Source organism: Gallinula chloropus (assembly GCF_964237585.1).
Source record: "Gallinula chloropus genome assembly, chromosome: 12".
Classification (NCBI taxonomy): domain Eukaryota; kingdom Metazoa; phylum Chordata; class Aves; order Gruiformes; family Rallidae; genus Gallinula; species Gallinula chloropus.
In genome coordinates this window covers 12,893,721-12,919,231 of record NC_140097.1, presented here as the reverse complement: position 1 = coordinate 12,919,231, position 25,511 = coordinate 12,893,721, and the positions used below count along the sequence as shown (strand labels likewise).

Sequence of the window (25,511 nt, the reverse complement as noted above, 5' to 3'; positions counted from 1 at the left end):
GAGGAGGGCAACAGGCTGCACCCAGGAACTGGGGCTAACCAGAGGTCGCTCCACACCCAAGTGACACAACACCCACAGAAGACAAGAGAAGTGTCGTGAGAATCACAGCTTCACGAGTTCCTCATCACAATGGTCCCTGGGGCCCCCTGGATTTGAGAGGCCAGTGTGAGTTTATAACCATGAGATGCTCATCGCTGAAGCGCTGTGATGGCCAGTGCACATCCACACAACACACAGAGATTGAAAATCCAGTAAAATACATGTTTGTATCTGGCTGCCTTCATACCCAGCTTGCCTGATTCACCACTAGCCTGATGTACCTGTAGGGGCTCAGTGACTGACCATTTCGGGTTGGGTGTGCTGAGCTGATCGTGGGCATCCTTTCCTTGAGGAGAGCTTTTAATGCACAAGAATCCAAACCACATCTTTCAAATTGCAAATCTAGAAGTAAGAGGCCTAACCCTCCACCTCCAACCAAGCATACCACTGCTACATAGCCTGTTCTACTCAAGCAAGCTCTGAATAAAGGCTGCAACGATCTGGCCCCGCTATGCAACAGCTAGAAAGTTCTGCTGTCTGTATCATCTGCGTGAGGTTGCTCAGACTGCAGCTCTGCCACCCTAGAGACAAAGCCAGTAACTTATGATCAGTCAGTCCTGTTGGAAAGCAGGACTTCAGAGCATGGTCTCACCTACAGAGCCTCCAAAGCTATGCACCCCTCTGGATGGAAGAACAGCGACTGGCTGTGCAGGGAGACAAATACCCTCAGATATCTGCACAACTTTCATTCTAGACACCAACTTTTGTGTAAGACAAACACTACACATATTTCTTTCTCTTTCTGAGCACCAAACCCTCCTGTCACAGGCTCAGGTGAGGACTGAATCGCTCCTCAGAGCTTCAGCAGGAACGTTTTGCTACGGAAGATGAGGTGACAGGGGAAATGCAGGGTCAGATGTTGACTTCAGCTATGCTGCTGTAAATTTACCCATTTCAGTGGTGCTCTTTAAAGCTTACAGTCATGGGAGAGCAGAAATTATGGGCTGTGTTGTTTTTTCAGCCTTTGCTCCCTATTTATTATGGAAAAGTCATAAAACAGAGAGAGGACATGAGAAATCCAGCTTGGGAGCAGTAATTTTCCAGGCAGAATCTGGATCTTGACTTTTCCCTTATTTTGAGGTTTCCAGCTTTGAGGCAAAGGGTTGGATCCATTTTTATTCTAGTGAGGACACCAACACAGGCATCCATGGGGTGACATGGTCCCTCTAACCAACTGGCAGAAACAATCAGGAGGAAGGCAGGGCTTGACTCCTGTCTCAGGGTCCACCACACAGTGTGCCTGCATTCCTCACTAGATACTTGACTTCAGGATTTCAAAGTGGTAGCACCGAGAACAGGGAGGATGAGGAGATGGTCAGGCACTGCCTGAGTGTAAACACATTCTGAATTGCAGTGGCACTGAGACAGCAGTGTGGGGAGACTGCAGAAGTAGTTAAAGGTGAGAACTGCCACCACTGGCAAGGCTCAGCTCTCTGGTGTGTGATTTAACAAGCTGGAGCACGGGTGCGATTCAGTTCCCCAAGGAGCTGCTGGAGGCCAGTGAAGCTGTTCCCACAGTGCTGGCTCTGTAGAAGCAGCAGGCAGCAACATGGCACAGGGCAGGCAGCTCTGGGCAAAGGAGGGACTTTTGTTAGAGACCACACTGAGCTCAGGCTCTTCTTTCACTGCCTCCTTCATCAATAAAGAGTCTGACAAGTCTGATTGAACCAAATGCCTAAATGGCTTTTGAAAAGGAGGTATTTACATCAGTATTATGTGTTTATTTGCTTTCTGAACGATTTGTTCTATTTTTGGAGGCTTCTGCCTCTGCTCCTGCCCCCAGCTGGAGATAGGATGGGCTTCTCACTGGTGCTGGACACTGCAGCATGCAGGAAGGTCAGCCCACCTACCCCTCACCCTTCTTTGTTCTCACCCCCCAGCAGGTGATGCTGCTGGAGGGAGACATGGATGTCCTCTCTGCTGCTAAACTACCTGGACTGGGAATAAAACCCCAAAATAACGAAAAGATCTCATGGATGCTCTCACTCTGCAGGTGGCCCACATGGAGCAGCAATGCTGGGTCTCCAGCCTGCAGGAGACAGATGCCAATGACAGAAATTTGGATGGCTCTTCTGGTGCGCAAGGTGCAAATATGCCAACCTAATCCCTCTCCCGCAATCTTCCTGAGCCTGTGGCAGCTTGCTCAGGTGGGGTCCTCACTGTGGTGGTCCACAACCTGCCCTGCAATCCCACTGTTATGGGAAGGGATCACTTCAGTGGCTCATTATAATATTCATCCTCCATAGACAGGGAGACAGCGATCCTTGTCTGCCTCTGCTTTCTCTCTGCCCTGTGTGAAAAGCATTCAGCCTCTGAGGTAAAACTTAAAGCACAAGGTGAAGCAGATAAAGTTTTCAGGAGTGTTTCAGTTTTGGATCCCAGTGCAGCAGTTAATTAAGCGGTGTCACAAGGCATTGCAGCTGATGCCTGGCTTTATGAGATCCACTGAAACTCATCTGAGCAAGGACTGCTTTTCTTTGCACTCCTACAGCACCCAGCACTGCAGGGCATCATCACAGACTTTGGTCCAAGGTACTACAAGATCTACAAGTAATAATTAGGTCTAATCCCAGACTGTAAGGCAGCACAGTTTTGCAGAGGAGGAGATGGGAGAAAGCACATAGATGGAGAATGTGGGTGAGACAATACACAAGACGACACTAATAATGGGTTTACATAGCAAATGTTGTGTGAAGCCCTGATTTTCTGCCTGGTTGTTTTTTTAAGGTTTAATGAAAAAAAATATTAATGAACTAGTAAACACTTCAAATTGTCATAACAGCTTGCTACTGAAAAACCTACACTTGTTTTGTAATGAAACAAGTACACATCCTTTTCATCAAGTGAGCAAAGCTCATTAATTAAACATACTGGATTTCAAAGCTCTCAATTTTGATTATTTGTTTAACAAGCAGTACATCTAATCCTCCATTCAGACACACAAACAAGTAAAACATCAGGAAGAAGCTTCAAAGCAGGACAATCAACATCTGGAAAAGTCAACAGCCTGTGCCTGTATTGTCAGCCACACGTAACACAAATGTTCCACTTGCTGAACAAATACACACAGGAAGCACCTCTGAGTGCATCGTGCCGATTCCCACTCAACAGAGGCTTCCTTGCCCTGAGAACAGGCTTACCACAGCAAGGGAGCCAGCTCAGACTGCTTCTTCCCCTGTCTTTTTCCATCTCCCAACCAAATCAAGCCTGATGCACAAAGGGCATCCAATAGTGTCTGCCCTCCACACGCATGTTAACTTTTCACTTTGCACACGGACGAAGAGCAAAGGCAAGAGACATCTGAGCTGGGAGAGGCAGGGTAAGCTGTCCTAGGGTTTGCCACACTACCTGGACTCCAACAGAGTTGCTCCCCTCGGTCTGCAGCTGTGCTGCAGTGTATTTTGTAACTAAACCTCAAACACGAGCTTCTCAATGTCCTTCTGACCAGGCTTAGCTGTGCACCGTCCCTCTCATCCTATCTCACAGTCCTGGTTTCCCCAAGAAGCAAAAGCAGTGCTTAAGCTGCAGGTGAGTTGTGGAGTGCTCCAGCTTGGCCTGAGATCCACGCCACGGAGCATGGCACAGGGTAAACCTGCTCTGTAATAGTGGCAAGCTTTTACACTGTCAATATTTGAAACAAGCCTACGGGCCAAGGGTATTCCAGAAGCACTACTTCCAGGTCAGATGGGAAGCAATAGGAGTCAAAAGAAAATGATTACCCCCACTACTGGCTCCATCTTTATATTATTCAAGGATCTGAAATAGAGCTGAACACATGCTCTGCAACTCTTGTCTACTCTTATCTGTCTGGACAGTCCTCAGCATCCCTTCTTCCACACCACCTCTACAGATACAGTAAGTACACTGGGTTTTCCATGATGATAGGCATGTTGTAAAACCCTTAGAAAAAAAAACCAACAGAAGTATTTCTCCACCCTTGGTGTTCAAAGTATGGAAAATGTATCTAAGAATTACAGACAGATTATGCCTCTCATTCCTCAAAAGTGTGTTCTGCCCTGAACACACAATTCCATCAGCTTCCCTGTTCCCTCTCAAAGTTAGGAAAATCATTTTCCTTCAGCATTTGCTGTATAGTTTTTATTCACTTGCCTCACACAAAGAGTGCAGCAAACTGAAAGCCTTCTCCTCCCACATCAGAGACACATTTGCAGAGCCGAGATATTTTTAGAATAGTGCACACACAGAGTTATATTGTTTGTTGTCTTGGTTAGGGGAAAAAAAAAAGAAAAGAAAAGAAAGAGGCAATTTTCTATACTAAAATTATTTGTGCCTTATTGCTGGGGAGCAGAGAACTAGTCATCTTGCTGAAGCCATTTAAAATTTCTGTACTCCAGAGATTACAAACAAAATGACCTGGTACATATCAGAGCAGTTGTTAATTCTGTCCGACAAGGCAAACTCTTTCTGTCAATGTTAAGAGCCAATTCATCTCTAATGGATACAAGCATGGTTCTCTTGGCTTTAGAAGACTTGCCCATTTCTTATGCTGTTGCTGATTTTGGCTCTGAATTACAGTTCCTTAAAAGTCTTCCTGGAACATCATGTTGTTCATGAAAACATGATGAAAAAAACCCCATCTGAGTGTTTGTTTTGCAAAATAATGAGCTCTTCATAGGCTGCATTTACAAACAGCCCTCACCGTGGCCAGACTGGAAATATGTGTCCCCTGGGACAGTATGAAAACCTGCACACACCACAGTGGCATCCCATGCTGCCAGGATTAGGGTAGCCTTATCATTCCTAGCACAAAATCAGGATGCTGCTGCAGCATGGCTGGTGGAAGTGAAGGCCCATGGAAGAGGAGTGTGGAGTCCAGTTCCTTTCCCACAAAGCTCACACACAACGGTATCACTTTCCTCCTCAGCCTCCTCTGCAATGCCAACCCCTAAGCCAGCCCTCAAGAATACTAAAGCAAAAGACAGCTGAAGGGAACGTTCACCTCTACCAGGCTGCTGGGATCAATGACTTGAAAACGCTGCACGTACCTGGTGTAGATGGTTGAGCAGCTGTTGAGCTCCTCTGCAAACTTCTGCTGGTGATGGGTGAAATGATTCCTATCTAATCCCTTTTCCCACAGGATGAAAATCACAATGTAAGACACATAAGCAGTGAGGCACAACTTATGGTGCCTCTAAGGAGCCTTATAACCTGGCACAAAGTGATTTTAAGGTGTTACAATAATTTGTATCTGTTATCCTTGCAATGTTGCACTGAGATTTTGCCCTTTCATGAAGAGCAGATAATTTCCTGGAGTATAGTTGAGGTGACTTTAATTTAACATCACAACTGGCCTTCAAAGATTTATTCTGGTGTGACAAAGAACCAGTATTAGTGCTCAGATACCATAGACAAAATTGCATGGACTTTGCTGGAGTTAATCCAGGGTGTCACTAGTTCACTTGACCTATATGCTGCTGACCTTTTAAGAACAGAGAAGGGCCTCTTTTCTGCTCTCCACATATGACTTAAGATACCACTAATGGCAGCTAAAGTTTCAAGCTCACTGGAAAAGAAGAGCAGCCAAGGACAATCTCCATGCTATTTTAATTTAGCACTAAAAACATGTATCTAACTTTCTTCTTGTCTTTTAGTACCATAAAATCCAAGTTAAAGGGTGCAAACTTTATTTTCTTCCCCGATGAAAACAAGGAGGGAAGTCTACTTGCATTAACTTCCCAACCCAAGTTCCAGCTTTAAAACAGCTGGGGCACCGATTCAAAATGTCAGGGTTTTCAATGAAAAAGCCAGTGCTGGAGTGGAACTGAGCACTCCCCTTCCCCTTCCCTGCCCATTTATTCCAAAGCACGGCTGGCATGTGGGTTGGCTCTCCAACACGCACATGCTATTAAGTCCTAAATGACAGCTTGTTTAACTAGAAAACATTTCCATTTTTTCCTTAACAAAGGCCATTCATTTCTCGCTCTTCTATTTGCTTAAAGACGGTTTCATTTGCCCTGCCTGAGAGTTTGCACAACCCGCCTGATTGTTCTCCTCCAAACAGCCCTGCAAGTTAATGACCCACCTCTTGATCTCTGAGCAGGGAGCCTTGCCCAGCGCGCTGCAGCATCATCAAGCGAGCTAGTTACACTGCAAAATCCATACGTGTGCCTTGAATATTTTTATGCTTGAGAAAACAATTGAATCAATTAATCTGGGGAAAGACAGTCCCAGTTCTTCGCTGCTAACAGCAGATTAGGCATCGAGAAGAAAAGAAGATGAAAGCTGGATCGTGTAGCAACTCCCTCCATGCCGTTGACTAATGTCTAAGGGGACAGGCACAACTTTTCAAGCTAACTTCAAAAGCATCCCTCCGTGCAGACCACCCATTGGGAACTTAGATCAAGAACAAAAGCAAACAAACAACCACCAAAAAAAAAAGAATTTAAAAGAGCCATTTTTAACCCAATTTATTTACATGTTAAAATAAACACAAGTTTCCATATAGAGCAACGGCTCCCGGTGGGTTCTGTTTAGTCTGTGAGATTCTTGGCACGAGTGTACAGCATTTGCCTATTCCAACACAATCTTGGCACAGATCTTTTTTGGTTATATAATTAATATTTTTTTCAGCAACCAGAAAATGAATAACAATAATAATAATGCTTCTGAAAAGTGGGAACCATGTTCTAAGACACTGGCAAGGTGTTTTACCGATTAATCTACCGAAAGGTAATTGGCAAACCAGAGCTCCTGAACTCCAGCACTCAGGACCAGCTCTCAGGGAGTGCTTCCACCTCTCAATCACCCTTCCCAAAGGAGCTTTCCCACAGAGTTACAGTGAGTTTCACCTTTTGCTTCGCTCCTTTGCATTGCCACATGGCAGTGCCACCCTAATGAGGCTGGATTTGTCCCTGCCCTGACAAGGCATGAAGGAAACACCGTTCTCCCAGAGCTGACAGCTTTTCATACCCACTTTGCACAAGCTTGTTGGGTGAGCAACAGGTGGATTGTTTGAAATAAGGGTAGGTTTTACTGGGTACATCCATCCATTCACTCCAACCCTACCAGATTTGACTGGGAGCAACACAATTAAGCAAAAAAAAAACCCCTTCTGATCAAGCAAATCTGTCAGGGAGCATTCCTGGGTGGGACAACCTTGTCCAGTGTGCCAGGGCAGAGCCCCAGGGCTGCTGGCTGGCTCACGGCTGGGTGGTATTTAGAAGGTGCAGGGGGAAGTCATGGGGAAGGTAGCATGGCAGAAAATAGCTTTGCTGAATTCATCTTGTCCCTTCTGGATAGAGACTGATTTCAGTGCAATTGTTTCAGCTCCTTTTTAGTGGTTGGTACCTTTTCCTCTGTAGCTCCTCTCCCTGCAATGCTGAAACCCTCACTACCTATATATTTACTAAACAAGCCAGGATAAAATGGGCAGGTTATTGCCTTCTGTGCTCTATTACTCATCTCAAACCCTGCCTGGTTGACATTAGATGATGAATACTAGCTGACAGGTCTGCACTTCAGTAAGCACCACACAGGTACAAGTGTTGAGCTGTTGAAGGTTATGGACCTGTATGCTGCTTTCGGGCTGTGCAAGCTACTCTGCAATCAGTCAGCCAGGGCGTATTTGCAGCCTGGAGAAAGCTGTTCACAAAATCTGGGCAGGAGGGGTGCAAGGTTCAAGAGAAGGCTATAAACAAAGCAACCAGTCGTATCAGGCAGTCTCAGTGTAGAACAGCCCCCCAGTTTCTCTCCCCTCCCCAGCCCTACGCTGGACTGAGCATGAACTTGGATCAGGCTGCCTACTCCTTAGTGCTGGACACACTGCCAGGGTCTCCCAGCACACTCTGTCTTTGATAAATACAGAACCAGAAAATAAATGCAGTGTGGAGAACATCAATTTTAAGGGATGGGGTTTGGAGCTTTATTCTTTGTGCGATCGACAATTCAGCACTTTTCTTCAAAAAATATTTTTGAAGCTGAACAAGGATTCTCAAATTGGAAAGCATTGCCAAGCCATGAATAAATCCCAGCATTACAGATGCTGTGGGTGTAACAGCTTTCCCCATGAACTGAATCTGCAGAAGATGGAATCTGCAGAGAAATTAACTCCAAGTGCCACAGGACAGGCTCTGTGGCATCAGTTTCAATGCCCCAGGCAATGTCAGAGTGAGTGGGGCTTTCTAAACACCTTCTTGCATAATCTATTACTGCAGTGCCTAACGAGCCATATCCTGACCCGAACCATACAGTATCGATCATATGATGATTGAGAAGTACTACCTGCAAGACATATATGTGGCTACTAAAGCTGCTGCTCTACTGAAACAAAACAGAACACAGGCCAGCTCTGAAGTGATGTGAAACCCAGGCAAGTCTTCACAATACCAAGAAAGAAAGCTTTTCTAGTTCAAGTCACTAAAATGTGGCCACAGCTGGCACAGACCAAGATACACAACCTGAGCACTGGCTGTTGCTTACAGAAATGGGTTGGACGTGTTCTCACTTGATGTCTTAGCACATTATAGAACCAAAACACTTCATTGCAACTGGCTCCCTGACCACGGAAAACTTCACAGTGAGCTCCACACACCTTCAGATAAGGCTTTGTCCAGCCAGACACAGGTTTTGTGAGACCTTTTGCAATCCTTGTTTTGTTTTTTTAAAGAAGGAAGATGCTCAAGGCTGAAAGGAATATTACTGTGATGCTGGAAAATCCCATCTGGGTTGGAGAGTGAACCAGAGGCTAACCAGATGTTCTGCTTTACTTTGCTAACAGGGTTGGAAACAAAGGGGATCACAGTGGCAGAGGCTTTCAATTATGAAGATTAATTTCTTTCTAAAATTCTGGATTTATTTTCCTAAATCACCAAACATGCCTCTGGTAGTTCCCTGTACACCCTTTTGTCAGGTAAAGCAATCTTTTCTTCTCCAAAATAACAGTCCAACACATGTTGGCTTCTTAGTAAAATAGGAAAAACAACCTTAAAACCCATGAGTCAAATCCTGGCCCCACTGAGGTTAGGAACATTTACCTCCTGCCTTCCAAGGGTGCAAGCATGCATTCTGTACAGAGAGACAAAGAGCTCAAGCAATTAAGAAATAAACCCCCAAACCACATAACAATCACATTATAAATGTGGTTTTAAATTAAAGGCATTCTGAAATTAAAGAGAAGCTGCAGTGCTGAGTGGGGAGTGCACACATTGGAGCAAGAGGCGAAGCACATACAAGCTCTGCCTGATGCCTCCAAGGGGAAGGAGAGACACAGCCAGGCAAGCTCCAAGGGACCTGGTACATAAGGGAGAAGACGTCAGTTAATGTTCAAGCTCTGCCAGGCTCTGTGGACAGATGTGAAGTGCTCTTAACTTACATGCGGTGAGTAACTACTAGATTGAGGAGAGAAAAAAACTGGCACTGAAATACAGAGCCCTAAAGTGGGAAGAAAAGTGGTAAGTTTCTAAGGGTCAGAGGAGCCAGTGTCTGGAACAGCCTGCTGAGCTGGAATGGTGTTTGCTAGCAACCAAACTTGGTTAAAAACTGAGCTTTGACCATTTGTGAAAAAGACTCAGGGATGCTATTTGCAGGAACAAAAGACTAGATAAGCCAGGGAGTGTCTTCCTGTCTATGCTCCTAATAAGAGCATGTTTTAATAAACAAAGAACTGTCCTGTTTCCATTCAAAGCAAATGTTCAACAGGAGGAACACGATTCACTGAAAACACCAGGCACTGTAACCGAAAGTGTGTCTTTGCACCATTTTAAAGGGAAGAATCTGAATATGCAAAGCAAAAAAAGGATAAATTTTCCCATCGTCTATTTTGCTTCTGGGGCTTCCTGCTGCAGTAGTCAATGTTGTGTTTGCTGTCACTGCTAGGGGACATTTTGTTTTTTTAAAAAGTCTCCGCATCTTTTTTCAGAAGAAAGATGTCCCTTAGCTGTAGGGCTTGTGGGACAGTCCCTTACAAAGGCTCATGGTCCATAATGAACAGAGTTACTCCCAGGAAAATCAACACAGCTAGTTAGTTATGCAGGAAATCCACCCATCTGAATGAGGCATATGAGCTCCGTAACAACCCCCTGCGCTCTACGAATGAGCAAATAAACAATCAAACAATGAACATCAGAACTACAAAGCACAAAAAGCAGCACATGGACTGCTTCTAGGTCTTTATTTTGACAAGCATAACTCTGGCCCCAGCCCTCAAGGTGATCTATGAGCATAGGCAATGAAAGGACACCCACCGAAGACTGAATTGGTGGGGGGCTGATACCTCACTTGTAAGGAGCCTGTTGCTGGTTTAGACCCCGTAACAGCTTAGTTTACAATGCACTAACAAACAGCAGGGTAGGTTTGCCTGGGGCAGGCCCAGGGAACCTGCTAATAACAACATTTGTCGAAAAACAGAATGAGACTGCCACAATTTTGATCAAAGCACAAAAATGTGGGCAGCCTATGTGAGCCTTCCCATGACTTCAGCTCACATTATAAGGAAAATCAATTCTCTCATTCAAAGTTTCAAAAAGTTTTCCTTGCTTTAGTGAATAATTTCCCTTGATACAGTGGCTGTTCAGTTCAGCAAGAGCAATTTTATTCTGCAGTTTTCAATGCAGGTAGGGTACAAACTGCATTAGAAATGAAGATGAAATAGCAGTTTTAGGCCATTTATTGACTGGTTATACGTTTTACTTCTCTTTGTAAAGCTGCCTGTCCTTTGCCTTTGTTTGGTGCAAGTAAAGAGCTCTCTTTGAATACCACGCTCCTTAATAAGGCTATTCCTCCAGGTTAGTGTCTATCTCAACACTAACCTGAGACGGGCTGTGCTCCCCTCTGATCCGTTATCCCTCTAAAAAGGTACTATAGGAAACCAGACTGTTTCAAACTAGTAAGAGTTACATACAAAAAATATATTTTCCTCTGTACTTTTCAGGTGGTGTTCTGTAACTTGGAACAGTCATTTGTAACTCAATAGGATGACAAACTCTGCATCTGCCCGAAGATACATTTATAGGTGAGGAATCATCAGCAATTAGCGTCTGAAACAACCTCCTCCAAATTAGACACATCTGACAAATAAACAATAGGAAAGCTAGTCACATTAATGAAATGCTGTTGCTATGGAAAAATTGTCCCTGTAAAGGTGAAAATAAACACACTTCCTTTTTCTCATTGTTCAAAGACATCAAAAAGCATCTGTGTAGAAATGAAGCTGTTCCTAATTCTAGGTAACATTGAAGTGTGCTTTTAAGAGAGCCATTTCTTCATCCGTTTCAAAACCTCCTGTGCTTTAACATCCCAAGCAACATCCCAAATGCTAGCAGCCAGGATGTTCTTTAGTTCATAAAGGATAATTGAGACTGGAAGGGATTATCTAGCTACTCAAAGCTTTTCCCCTTCAATCAGGGTGTTCAGGGCTTTGTTGAGTTGAGCTTTAAATATTTCCAAGGCTAGAGATTTCCCCGGCTCTCTGGGTCCTGCTCCAGCATTTGACTCCCCTCATGGTGAAAACATTTCTCCTTCTATCTAATTGGGGTTTCTCTTGCTGTGATTTGTGCCAGTTTCCTCCCATCCCATTACCATGCACCTCCAAAGAGAGTCTGGCTCTGTTGTCTCTACTGCATCCCACTGGGGACTTGGAGACAGCAATAAGATCCCCTTTTTAGCCTTCTCTTCTAAGGCTAAATAAACCCAGTTTTATCACCCTTTCCTCGTACATCTTGTTCTCCAGTACCCTAATTGTTTTGACAGCCCTCCTCTGGCCTTGCTCCAGTATGTCAATGTTTTCCTTTTACTGGGAAGCAAATTGGACCCAGTGCTTCAGATGAGGTCTCACAAATGACGAATGGAAGAGAACAATCACTTCTCTTGAGCTGCTGGCTATAATCTTTCCAATACAGCTCAGTACGTGGTGGCCTTCTTCACCACAAGGTCACACTGTTGGGCCAAGTTCAGCTTGTCTACAAGGATCCCTGGGTCCTTTTCTGCAAAGCTGTTTTCTAGTCATTCAATGCCCAACCTTTAATGCTGAATGGGGTTACTCCAATCCAGATGCAGAGCTTCACAACCCCCTTAGTTGAAGCTTCATGAGGTCCATTCCAGTCTGTTTTTTCAGCCTGCCAAGGTTTCTGTGAATAGCACCCTTCCAGCATATGCTGACTTCCCACAACTTTGTAGCCCTGTAAACTTGTTAAAATTGCTCTCCATCCCATCATCTGCACCATTAATTAAAAAGGTCCACTGATATTATATGCAACACCTACTTATTAGTTTTTCCCTTGAAGAATACAGATGCCTCTGACATTTCGTGAGGCCACAGTGCTTGCTGATATGAACCAATGTGGAAGTCAGTAAAGGAAATGACCCCTGGGACAAAATTTGAAGCAAGTTCGATGTCTGTCCAGTAGCCCCAGATAAGATATAGCTAGCAAAGTGAAATGATCTGTTCTGTCAGCCTTAGCTTTTTAATAGCCATCTGGTCCTTGTCCTTCCATCCTCAAGCATCTTGCATGCAGCCGTGTGCCTGCAGCTAGCAAAGCTGGTTATGGGAGAGCAAGTAAACTGTTGAAAACATTACACAAGGTTGCCAACCCCCCTTCACTAATACGAAATACAGTTACAAGTTCTATGCCTGAAACTACTTTTGGACATGGTGACAAAGTTACCCATGATTTACACAAACCTTAGGAAAGCAGAATTTGACCCTCAGTGTGAAGACTGATTTATAAAGCTAAAGACCGATTATAGATGACAATTGCACAGATCTTTGAGACAACAAAACAACAGGCTGCAAACCAAACCAAGTGCAGTTCAGTCAAGGCTATTTCCTATTTATTTTCACTTATTCACCAATGAATCCTCTGTGCAAATAAAGGATCTTTTATTCCTGATTATCAGGACCACTCATCCAAAATTCCTATCATTTAGTCCCAACATTGGCACTCCACACAAACTCAGGGGCCCACTCTGCTTTATCACGGAGGGTATCTCCCAAGAGGCAGAATCACAGAAGGAAGCCGGAAGGACTCAACCCTCACGGGAAGAAGGAAGCCTCTTAAGTTCCCTGAAGGAATCTGAGTTTCCTGTCTTCCCTCTGTCATGCAGTCTGTCTGTTAACAGTTAACAGTGGTAGGTTGAGGAGCACCGTCTGGAAGGTGGCCAGGGCCGACAGCTCCACACTCAACGTTGTTGTGCTCAGAAGGGAGCACTCTGTTCTTTCTACCGCTGCGTCCCCTCTCACTGGGGCCCGTTGTTACAGCCTCACGCCTCCTTGTGTGAAGGCCAACAGCGAGGCTTTGTTCAAGAAGCAGCTGCTGAGAAGATGTACTATCTCATGGAATGACCTACTGACATTTCTCCCTCTGCTCATTAGCAAGCAGTGAATAATTAGGAGAACTAGGACACATTGCACGCCCCACTTCTTTCAGAGGAAAAAGCCAGCTCCTCAGACCCCGGAGTGCCCCAAAAGGGATTCCCTCATCAAGTGAGCTTGCAGCAAAGCTAGGGGAGCTGCCTCCTAGCACCTTCTCATCACCTGATGGAGCAAGGAAAGAGAATGGCTCATGCCAGAAGGTGGATGGGGCAAGGGTGCAGTAAGGTGTCCCAGTTCTGCTTCACCCGCAGCTCAAGCCCACACCTCTGCTGCATCAAGAGCAAGCTCAGCTCAGCTCAACTGAGCCAAAGATCCTGTTTGACTGGATGGCATATTGTTGTTTGTTCAATAATCTATAGTTATAGGGTGGATCTACAGCAGTGGGGAAATGGCTGAGCAGTTGGAAAGAGCAGGGAAATTGGGGGGACTGAGGAAACCATAACTACTCTTTTGCAATCTTTACTGCCGTTCAACATGATCATCTAGTATTTCCACATATAGGAGCAGGGATGAAGGAGCATCTGCATTGCCTGCCCCACTCCATCCAAACAATGTCCACATCCAGGTCTGGGTTATAGCAGAGAACTTACCTGGCTATTTTATAGCACTGGTTATGCCACAATTAAACCTGACTTAAATAAATAAATAAATAGGTCAGATAAATAGGTAAGATTGCTTTGAGCAGCCCAGATTTCGTTTGGTATAGCACACATCAGATGACACTACATGTCTGATTTCAAGGATGGTTGTTTCTATGCATCTGTGCTAAAGGTGTATCCAGTCCTTGCAATTTCCGACCCCCTCCTTGCCTAAAAAATAGGTGCACTACCACGTTTTCCCCACTTTTTCATCAGCGAGGCTCCAGTATCTCTTGGGAAGTCCATGAAACAAAGAAAATCTCAAAGAGGGGAGGGGAAACACCTCCAAGTACCCCTTGCCCCTTTCCTAACCCAAACGTTTTAAACAAAGCACTCCACTGCAGCTTCTGTGTGTGCTGCCAGACACACTGGCTGTGTGCAGCCTTACTGTCTCTTTACTTTTCGTTTGCTGTGGTCCAGTGGATTCCTGGCTCGACAGCGTTTTTTCATCTGCCTTCACAAGACAAACAAAATAGAAGCCACAGTTGCATTTCCAAGTCCCAGCTTGTGGCTTCCTCTAGAGCATGAGACGCTGCAGGTACTCGCTTTCATGATTCACCTGGTGTTTTCTTGCTGCCGTACAGTTGCTCTCCTCAAGCAGAAGCAATGCCTACTGCCCTGAAAGATGCCATGTGGTGCAGGCAGAGATTCAGGACTGTATGATCCCAGCATGAAGGAAGGCCAAGCGCTAAAGTGACAGAACCACTGCTGAGATGACTTCACCAGAGTCAGACTGGGCTGCAGAAGTCGGTAATGAGCTGCTCAAAAATAACACTAACAGCGTGCATGCCTCCGTTTAATAAAACCCATCTCAAAGTACTTAAAACTGCCTCTTGTGCCACAGGATATTCCCCCTGGGCTACACTGTATTCCAACACAATCACAGCACATTTCAGCATCATTGTGTTGCAGGAGGCGTATCCAGACCACTTCCTACATGAGCTGTGGACCCCTGGCAAGTACTATCTTGCGACCACCAACAGAGCCCAAGTCCATGTAGCAGTCTGGCAGGAAGCAAGATAAAATGCACTACCCAGCTGAAAGAATGTGTTCAAGACCTTGTCCAATGCCTGGGGAAAGCTGCATCTTAGCAGTATGAATCATGTCACCTATAGTTTTGAAGAGGCTCAACCTGAATGACCTGTTCTGAGACTGCTGCTCTGAGGTCTAGTGGTACAAGACCAGTCATCACCCCAGAAGAGCTGAAAGTGAGAAGCAACTGGTTTCACTTTGGCTGAAGCTCATTGGTAGGCTGGTCAGGCAGTTCGAGTTCATCTTGCTTTTTGGACTTCAAGCTCATAATTCACATCTGTGTTGGGAGAAGTGCACTCTGTAGCCCCACTTTACATGAGAATCCCCACAACAGAAACTGAGTTAGAAAAGGGAGGCAGAAATAAGTTTCCTCATTAGCTATTTATTTTTTAGGAAGGCTTTTCTCCAGATTCTTACATTTTTCTCACTGCCTAAGAAATTACATGGTGTACTGCAGTATCTGAACCTTCACCCTGTAATTACATGTTGTGGTTTCACCTCCTGGGTGCCCTGTACATGCTAAGCATTCCTCACCACTGCCCTGGAAGGCAGATAAGCCTGACTGCTACCTTCGTTCAACGTCTGGAGAAGGAAAGGCTAGGGACAGCTAGGCTGGCTTGGGACTGTGCTGAATACAGAGTCAAAACAGGGATAAAACAGCATCGGCAGTGTTCTGCCAGCCAGGCCAAAGAGTCATCTCCTGCAGGAGTCCCCTGGTAAGAGGAACCTACAAGTCAATGCTTACAAGAAAGAACAAATGGGGCAGACCAGTGTGACTCTTCTCTGGTATATCCCATCTGCATCCATCTCTACCCGCTCTCCATGCAGCAGACATCACTGCCAGCTTTCGATGTCGCAGCCATGTTTACAACTCAATCTTCCCCTGGGTTAAAAGGGGAGAATGGATGAACTCCAGAAGGGCTCATGGGTCCATATGACACTTAACATGGATCAAGGGTCAAAGAAACATTTAAGTGTTCCCTTATATTCACGTTGGTTTTGCTCTGCCACAAGCTTTTTCAAAGCTATATGCACAAAGATTTATGTCCATACACTCTTACCATGGTGAGACAGATTAATCATCCCTTAGCAGCTCTCTCCCCACTCTAAATGAATTATCACAGAAGACTGAAAGACAGACAAGTCGTGATAATGTGAACAACAAAAGGGATAATTTCCCCAACGGGAATGTACTTGCAAAGTTTAATCTGAAGCTCTGAAGAACTTCCTTCTTGGCAATTCTAATGAAGCATCAGCAAGCAGGAAATGCCCCCCTCTCCATCAGTCCTCATCTGACAAACATGAACAGGCTCAGAATCTTCAGATTTGAACCATTAGTAAAAATATTAAGAACTGTCCTGACGCATGAAAAGTGGGGTTTTATGCAGAGGAAATACAGAGAGAGAGGGGGGGAACTCAACCTGACAGCTAGGCTCTGACTCTTCTCCTGCCCTTGCAGTCACCACTCCAGCCTGTGAACTGTGACACCACTTTCTACCCCCCACGATGCACTCGTGTGTGGGAAACGCTCTGGCTTTGCATGGCTGCAGATCTCACTGCCTGCCAGCCACGCTGCCCTGCTCCGGGAGCTCTGCCTACAGCATGCAGGAGGTTCAGGACCTGTGTTGATGCACAGGGCTGGACAGCTCTATGAATTTCACCTGGGAGAACACCTTCCACCACTTCAGACAAAGCCTGAAAGAGGATGCACTTACGCAGGTACACAGCTAGTGCTCTATTCTCCTTCTAGCCAAGGAGAGCATCCAAGGATGAGCGCATCTGTAGCAGTCCAACCGCTCAGGGCTTGGCTGCTGCTACAGTCCAGACAGTGCAACTTTGTGTGCAAGTGAAACCCCATTCTGTGTGAGGTTCTTCCGGATGTGGGGGGCATGAACGAGAACAGGATTCATGGGGGAAGATGTCATTCTGCACTTCTGCAAATGCTAATGTGTCCCCAATCCAAGGTTATTTCCAGCAGTGCATATGGAAGGTTTTTGGTCCCAGGAATGTTCACATATTATGACAAAGACCAGGAGCCCTTCACTGGGAAAAAACAAATAGAAATACCCACAACCCATTGTAAGCCTCCTGACAGAGGAAATGCAAACACTAAGTGCCATTCTTTCCTTGTGTCTCTGCAGAAAAGCAGTTTCAACTTTTCCTGCTCTAGAGAGATGGACTCAATTGGAGGAAGCAGAAAGAGAACAGATTGCTATGGGTAAGTGGGCCCACACCCAGCCTTGCTTACAGTCACCAAGGAACAGTTGTGATGCTCTCTAAGCAAACCAGCTCTGAATAATGCTTGCCAAGGCTTTCCTGACTCCATCCCTGGAGATCCCCCCGAAGCCAGCCTGATCACATTATCAGGGAACGCTGCTCTCCAGGAACACTCCCTCATGCTGGTATGCATGAGCTGTTGCTGCTCACTTACAGTGCTACCCTAATTTTTTGCTCTTATTAATGCTGAAATCTTTCTTAGTCATTCTCCCCCTCCCAGTTTGACCATGTTTAGTCCTTTTTAACTCTTCTATGTAGATCAATCCTTCCCAGTGCTATGAATAAATAAAAGCCTTCTGTTCTCATCAACAAAATGGTCTTTTAACAGTTGCAAGAACAACATGGCAATCACTTGGGAAAAACAGTAAACCAAAACAAAACCAGCTAATATCTGATGCATTTGGAAATCACTGCTCCAGCTATCTTCTACTTTTTAGAGATAAGCGCTTCGTTAACTACAGAAAACGGTGAGAAAAATGAATGGGGAGCACGACCAGCAGTAGGTGTCTGAGAGGGACCTACTAACCCATCAGAAATGCTCACCACACACAAAGCAGCAGCAGGGCTGAAAAGCTGAACTTCAGTTAGAAACATCTAAGGAATACGAATAGGCTGTTAGAGCCGCAACCTTTCCCTCTGCTTTGATCTGACATTACACATAACTTGAGAGTGGGAAATTCAACAGCTTCAAAGAGGGTCAAAGAGTCGGCTGTCTCCATGTACCAGGGCAGGTAGAGGTTTTAATCTGGCTGGTGAGAGAGGTTGGAGGGGCTGTCCTCAACCAAATCTAAGGGTTAGGAACTGTTGCCACACCAGGGCTAAGTATTTCACCCTCCTCATCTTCACCTAAGACAGCCATGTTACCTCTAAGAAGCACCAACAAGTCCAAGTGAAAAAAAAGGGCCAGTGCCACTACTGTTAAAAAGTGTAAGAGAGAACTATATGCATTTTTGTGGCCCTTTCATCTTGGAAATGCTTTTGTAACTGCTATTAACTGATGTGCACTTTTGAAGGTGGAATTATGGTTGTTCTGGGCTCTGGCCATGTAATGCAACCATAGAGAATAAGATCCCAGAAAATGAGATGTTACGAGAAGACATGAGGATAGCTGGAACATCATGTGCTTTACCAACTGAAAATGCTTGGTATGAGAAAACAAAGCCACATTCTATAGCCTTTATTCTCATTTTCCTTGGCACTCAGCATTACAGATCCCTAAAAATACTGCCTTACAACTAAAGAAGATGCAGCCTGCCCGCGACTGACTGAAGAATTACAATATCACTCCAGTTTGACGAATCTCCCACGGGTATTCCTTCTAAGAGGGCTTTCCTAAATTGATTGCCAATAACCTAATATGTTTTTCTGTCTCTTTTTTTTTCTCTGTCATCAGCATGCTGCCATAATAAAATGATAGTAATATAGAAGGGAAATTGAAAAAGTGAGATGTCATTTCAAAATACCTAAAGCTCGCAGAAATGCATGGCAAGGTCATCCCAGCAGCCCTAACTCTGCCATATAAGAGACTGCTGGAAAGAATGCTGTATTACAAAGAAAGACCATTTTCCTCCACTTTCATGGCATTGATATAAACCAAAGGGATTATATTACACTAGTTGTAAGGTAGGGTTAAGAGGTCTTCTGGAATTAAATTTTCACCACCACTCTGGAAAATTTCTAATACATTATATATATCTATGAGGTCCAGTGGTCTTGGGATTACTATGAAATACCCCAAAGAGTAAATGTACAAATCCTACCATACTAAGAGAAGTGAGACAGTGATACCTTATACAGGGCAATAGTAGGACACAAATTTGGGTGAATACTGCTACTCTGCATCAACCTTTTTCCTGAAGCCTTGTGTAACCGGGAACACTGGTGCAGAGCAGCCTTTGGCAAGATTTAGAGCCGGAGCGTAAGCTCCCACCAAGTCAGCAATATAAATGGAAATTATTTTTTCCTTCTTTTGACTGAAGGATAGACACAACATAAATCAGTCAAGTCACGCACGCTACAGCCCTAGTAACTTCCCAACTCATTTGGGAAATCATGCTAGCCACGCTGTGAAACTGCATTAATAATCTCATGGATAATGTGGCTATATTGGGAATTTTATCCATGAGAAAACCAGAATCAGAACAAATGACCAGGTCAGGAAATCTATGCAAAACTTGTAAGACTAAGAGCCACTGTAAGGGATGGGGGAACAGGAAGAAATTATTTTGGTAAGATAATCGCACAGTTAATATTAATCAAAGATACCCGAAGGACGGGGAACACACTGTTGAAGTGATTTGGAATAGATGAAACAGTGGAGGAAAACTATAAACTTCCCAGTAAGATCTGGGCAAATTTGGCAATGGAGGTGTTTATGTCCTTCAGCTCTTGCTGGCATCCAGCTCAGCTTGTAACCTGCACTCATCAAACAAAGTTTAACCTCACCGCTTACCTCTTTCGGTGCAAAGATTATTTTACAGAGCCTAAAAGATGCTAATTGCCTTTCTAACTCACAGCGAATCCAGGCTCAGTTAAATTAGCTCTTTGTGCAACACAACTGTGTTTCCATTGTTCTGCTTTTGGGTTCCTGTTTACCCTCTCTCCATTACTGATGAAGAAAAATCAAGCTGAATTTACAAAGAAGACTGTAGGTTTGACAGGGAGAATGAAGTTGGGAAAATGAAATTGTTAACTGGCCTGAGCAATTGTATTGATTTGTATTAATATTTGTATTAATTAAAGTGTACTAATTAATCCAGCAACATCAGCCTATAGAAAAAACCCAATGAAATATTTATGTTTCTCTATTAAAAAAGATATTAAAGGAAAAAGAGAGCAGATAACTTTCTCTATACAGCACCAAAAATGCCTGATAGGAACTTTCACCCCAAAGGCAGTTCTCCATCAACAGAAGATGCATTGCCTGTATCAAATCCATGTGATAAAACCCATGTCTTATTGTCTCTTCTAGGTTTGTTGCTTCAAATACTGTTATTTTAACTCTACTTCTTAAAATCTACTTCTTAAAACTTTTATCATGTTTTAAGGGAATGAGGAACTAAGTCATGACAAGAAGCATGCGCAGCGATCAACCACAGTCTCTTGTTGGTCTACAGTGGCTTTGGCTTGTGTGTCCTGGAGCTTGGTAATTTTTTGTATATATTTTCTGTGGTCTACTAACAGCAGCTGCAGAGCGGACAGCATGTAGCCTGCTCCACCACCTTCCTCATTAACTTTGTACCATAAACAGAGCAGAATGGAGACACTTTCTACTGGGATTACTGCAGACTCCTGCTAGCCTACATCCAACTTGGAAGGAAGCACATAGAAATGAATGACTCAACACTCAGAAATATTGTGCCTATGTAGGGAGAAAGAGATGCATGTGGTCAGCAGTGATACTACTGCACTGTCAACTGTCTTTAAAGCCAGTGTGAATATGGCACGTGACTGATTGTCCAGGAGAATCACATGGTGGGGGTTTTTTTATTTTCTTTGCAAGCTGTCCATAGGACTAGGCATTCTCCTTTTCAGGGAAAATACAGGGTTAACTTTTGCACATCAAAAGCCTGCTGTGACTGAAAGTGAGTCATGAGAGCGAACACAAGGGGAATCCTTGGTCACCTGGATTCAGCAAGGTTTTGCCTTTCCTCTAGCAAATTAAATAGTGAAATATCTCACATGATCTTCTACTGCATTCAGGATCTTCAAGCTCAAATTAAGCAGTTCTGTCTTTGGGGAGATCTAGAGGCATGTTTGAGTCTCACCTTCATCCAAGTAAATTGCAGTATACTTTCCACTCTCAGTGGAGGATCTGCCAGAAGAGCTGATTTCAACTGAGATTCATCCCCTTTCAACCTGTCAGCTCTGAATTTGGCCTTGCCTTTTGTCTGCTGCCATCGTTAATGCCCTGGATTCATTTTGCTAGCATCTAGAGTAACTCTTGCAGGGAGGCAGTGCTGTGCAGAGGATTCCATGCACAAAGAAGTCATGAAGCTGCAGGAGTTAGGTGTCACAGGAGGCTACCAATGAACCTGAATAGATGGTTTAAATCTGCTATTGGGATGTCCCATTTTATGTGCTGCGGGATTCCTGGTGATACCCAGCATGTCTACATCACAGAAGGGAACACAGAGCAGAGATCTTCAAGTCAGAAGAGGTTAGGACAGTTAGTCCACATGGCCCAGCATTCCCAGACCTACTGGCTGAGGGCTGAAGGGGTGCTGCTGTGCTAGCACGCACTCAGGCTGCGGAGGTGTGTACAGCGAGCTCCAGTGTCTGCTGGACTGTGGAGATGTGTCCAGAGAAAGGACTGTGATGGCTCCCTGCCTGACCATGTCCCAGGGGTGCAGCTGTCTCATATCAGAACATGAACGCTGGGCTGTCATTTTAGCCTCTCCTTTGGGATCATTTAGGACAATGAGCGTGGATCCACAGAAATGGCTCAGTGTCCCACTTCCACAGCAGTTAACGACTCCTCACCCTCAAGAGGCAGTGAAAGTGAAAGAATCCCTTAGACAGAGGTTGAAATAGCACCAGCAGTGATATCAGTGACAAGGCTGAGGAGAACTCAAGGTACAGGGACTGCTTTTCTGCAGATTCAATGTGCAGACCTTTATAAGGCTACAGATGATCCCCTTCCCATTTACGCTGAGGTGTCAATGTTTTATTAACTCTTCTCTCACTGCTGAGTAGCTTTAATGGCATTTGCTTCAGTAACATCCTGAGCTGCTGTAAATCAAGTACTGTTTTAGGCTACTCACCATGGTCATGGGCAAAAACAAACAAGTTAAGTCCTGTCAGCCTCTGGGCCAAGTCATCATAGCGGCCGCAGTGTTCCCCAGCGCCATGAGCGATAAACACGAGGGCCCTAAATGGAGCATTAAGGTATAAATCATTAACTTGGCAATAAACCCACAAAGGCTTCAGAGCTGCAAATAAGAACAGCATATGCAATGTAGCAACAGCATTTCAGACATCGGCAAACATAATGCACATACATAACAGCTGAGGTGGGTTTTAACAGAGGGGGACTGACTGTCATCCTGACCTGCCATCGACCTGGTTTTCACCAGGTGTTAGCAGGACAGACCACATGGAAGTCAGCTACCAATGGGATGGACACTGCTTTTCCCCATTTGTCTGGCACCACGGTCTGCTGCAAGTTGAAGATGCAGAAGAGCATCAGCAGCAGTCCCTGAGGTGGGTAACTCTGTCTTGGGCATGAGGCATCTACCCTGATGCCACAGGGGAAGTGTTGGCTTTGATTTCGTTTATGGTTGGTGTTTCCCTGTGATTTCAAATACAAATATCGTCCTTAACTTTATACCTTACAACAATGTCTGATGCTACAGAGCACCCTTAGAGTTGAAGTTTCAGCTAAAGAATGGGTCTCAAGCAGAATCCAGAACTTTGGAACTTTATCTTTTGATCCCAATTCTGCTAATTTTGCCATTCCAATTTCTGCCCCATCCCCCCCCTCCAGATTGCTTCACATTGGTGATTAAAGCAACTTTTATACAGCCACTGTCCAACTACAGGCAGGGGTCATAAAAAACATCAGCCTAATAGACATTCCTTTTTTCAAGACATGCAAATATTTATCTTCAAAGATTCCAGTTTTACCAATTATGTTTAACTGGCATGGCATCAAGTGGAGCGGTTGAAGTTGAATGAATCTTCCCATGGGCAAAGTTTACATAGAATTAATCTATGAGGTAGCAATGAGGTTTTTTTCTGAATTTGACAGGTGACTATTTAAAATCCAACTTTAGCAACATAAACATAACTTTTTTTGTTTAAAAGTAGCATCTGTCATTGCAACATCAACAGCCACAAAATAATATCAAGGCTACAAGTTGGACATTTTCAGTACATTAACAGCAAAATACTAAATGAAGTGACAACATGAAATAATTACAGCAGTTTACAGCTAGTGAATTCCTCAACCTTATTTTGACTGAGGTTTTGAATACATTTTTAGACACTGTACTCACTGCAATAACTGCCTTTGATCTTAATATATTTAAACTTAAAAAGATGTCAGATGATGCAGAAACTCCTGCTTTAGCTCTTTGGTTAGCACCTGCTTCAAAGTATTTGTTCATGCCATACAGTCTGAAAGAACATCCACTGAAACCAGAAGGATTTTAAAGAGCATACAGCAAACACAAAAGCCACAATACCATGATGCTCTGGTATCTCCCTAATACTAATTAGCAAGGATGAGGTTAGGTCATGTTGCATATTTAACTTGCTGTGCCTTATAAATGTTCTTTAGTATCACTGAAGGGTTTAGAACGATTAGTGTGGAGCAGTCATTTCATCCTTTGTCATCTTTCCCAGTCAATAGATTTGTCAAGTTATCAATGCACTTGCCAGACAGTGATTTTCACAGCACAGGGTCTATTATTATAGCTCCAAATACTGAAGAAACGGAGATACCCATCACTCCACAGCAGAGAATATTCACTTTCTGCAGCAGAGGCATCATGGCTTTATGTGTCCCACCTCTCCCAGACACAGGCAGCCCAGCAAAGACTCTGTGGCCAGTGCTGGAAAAGCGACTCCTTACTCTGTACATGCCCCTGAAAACTGGACTCCAAATGCTTCTGCCTCCACCTATGCATAATGATCTGGTGCCTCAGCCCTGGTCCTGGGTCACCTAAAGAGACATCACAGTCCCCTAGCCTGGGGCTGGCAGATCTGCCAAACATTCGGAGATGCAGTGGAGGCAGGGGGTGAAGCAAAGCCAGGCTGTTAACCCACAGGCTCTGGGCTCTATGGCACAGCAAGCAGTGGCATTGACACAGAAATTAAGGGAATATGAGAGAAAATTTCTGTGTACCCATCACTTTGATATCCAACAGACTCAGCTATCCTCTCTGCCGCAAACCTCCTATTACCCGGCTCTTGACAGCTTCCCTGCTCAGCATCTTCATTAAGCCCTCGGTTATTCTTTAGAGGATCTATATTTTCTTCTGCTGACTAGGCACAGAGATTAAGGTCCGACTGGTCTGACTGAATACAGCCCTCATTTCACAGAAAAATATTATTTGAATATATGAAGTGAAACGCATCAAGTGAATGAAACCTAATGGGAAGCTGGCAAAGAGATCTCTGCCAGGAAATTCTTGCTGTTATTTCATCCCTCCTGACAGCAAAGCCCTAATTTTGCTTTCATTCACACTGATGCAGCACCACGACTTTGCCTGACAGCATCCTGCTAGATGTTCAACCCCCTCATCTTCTGTGAAGCCAGTGAGAAAAGAGAAAAAAAACCTCAATGCTTCAGAGCACCAAGGTGTCCCTGCAACCTCTCCTCTCATCTAGCATGACAGTTGCCAGGCATTGCAGAACTGAGCCTTTGGACACCATGGGGAAGAGACCTGGGTGATTATTCATCTGCAAAGTGCTAGATAAAATTCCTGAGACTGTGGTTTAAGAGCCCTAATGGCAGTAGCTGTGGAGAAGACTTGAATACTTTTGAAAGTTTTGTCCTATCAATACTCATAAACAAGGTGTGAAATTTCCAAATTGTTATGTCGAAACAGAAGCAGCTTGTTTTGTTGTTCCACAAAAAGTGAGAGTGGCTTTACTGACTAGAAACTAGGTCACATCCACACAACTCCCCAGCTCCAGCTTTCAGCACAGAGGCCATACATTAACCACAACAGCTTGAAAAACTGAAATGAGTACGAGTATCATCTGAGCAAGGACTGAAGGATTTGGCTCTTTCACCTAATCTCCCATTTTCCGTTACAAAACAAGCCTAGATTTGGCAAATAATACCTGAAGGCAGCATAACAAATACATGGTTCAACATATTTTCACTCACAAGCTGGCATGAAAATACAACGAGCGATTAGATTGACTGACAGCAGTTCTTTACTGTATGTAAACATTTTTGCAGACACCCCTGCTCTCGAATCACAGCCTGCTCTTTCCTACCACAATGGCTGGAATAACAGAGTATCACAGACTGCTTTCAACACTCTGGTTTAAAATTAATACAGAAACCCTGCAGGCTTTTAAGATTCTGCAGGACTGCAGTGCACAATCGGAGTGGGAATTCTGTTTAAACAAGCTTTGCCTATTGGCCAGGTACCAAACTGATCCTGGGGAGATATTTCTTCACT

The 25,511-nt window shown here is 44.4% G+C and overlaps 1 protein-coding gene across 4 annotated transcripts in view; it reads right to left on the bottom strand.

Annotated features, from left to right (window-relative positions):
* The window catches only part of MGLL (monoglyceride lipase), a 61,855-nt gene that overhangs the window by 16,228 nt on the left and 20,116 nt on the right, over nucleotides 1–25,511 (bottom strand). For all 4 annotated transcript variants that reach the window (XM_084269704.1, XM_084269705.1, XM_084269703.1 and 1 more), the window contains one exon: nucleotides 22,137–22,243. In XM_084269704.1, the coding sequence (XP_084125830.1) occupies nucleotides 22,137–22,243 (107 nt within the window). The remainder of the gene's footprint in view (nucleotides 1–22,136; nucleotides 22,244–25,511) is intronic.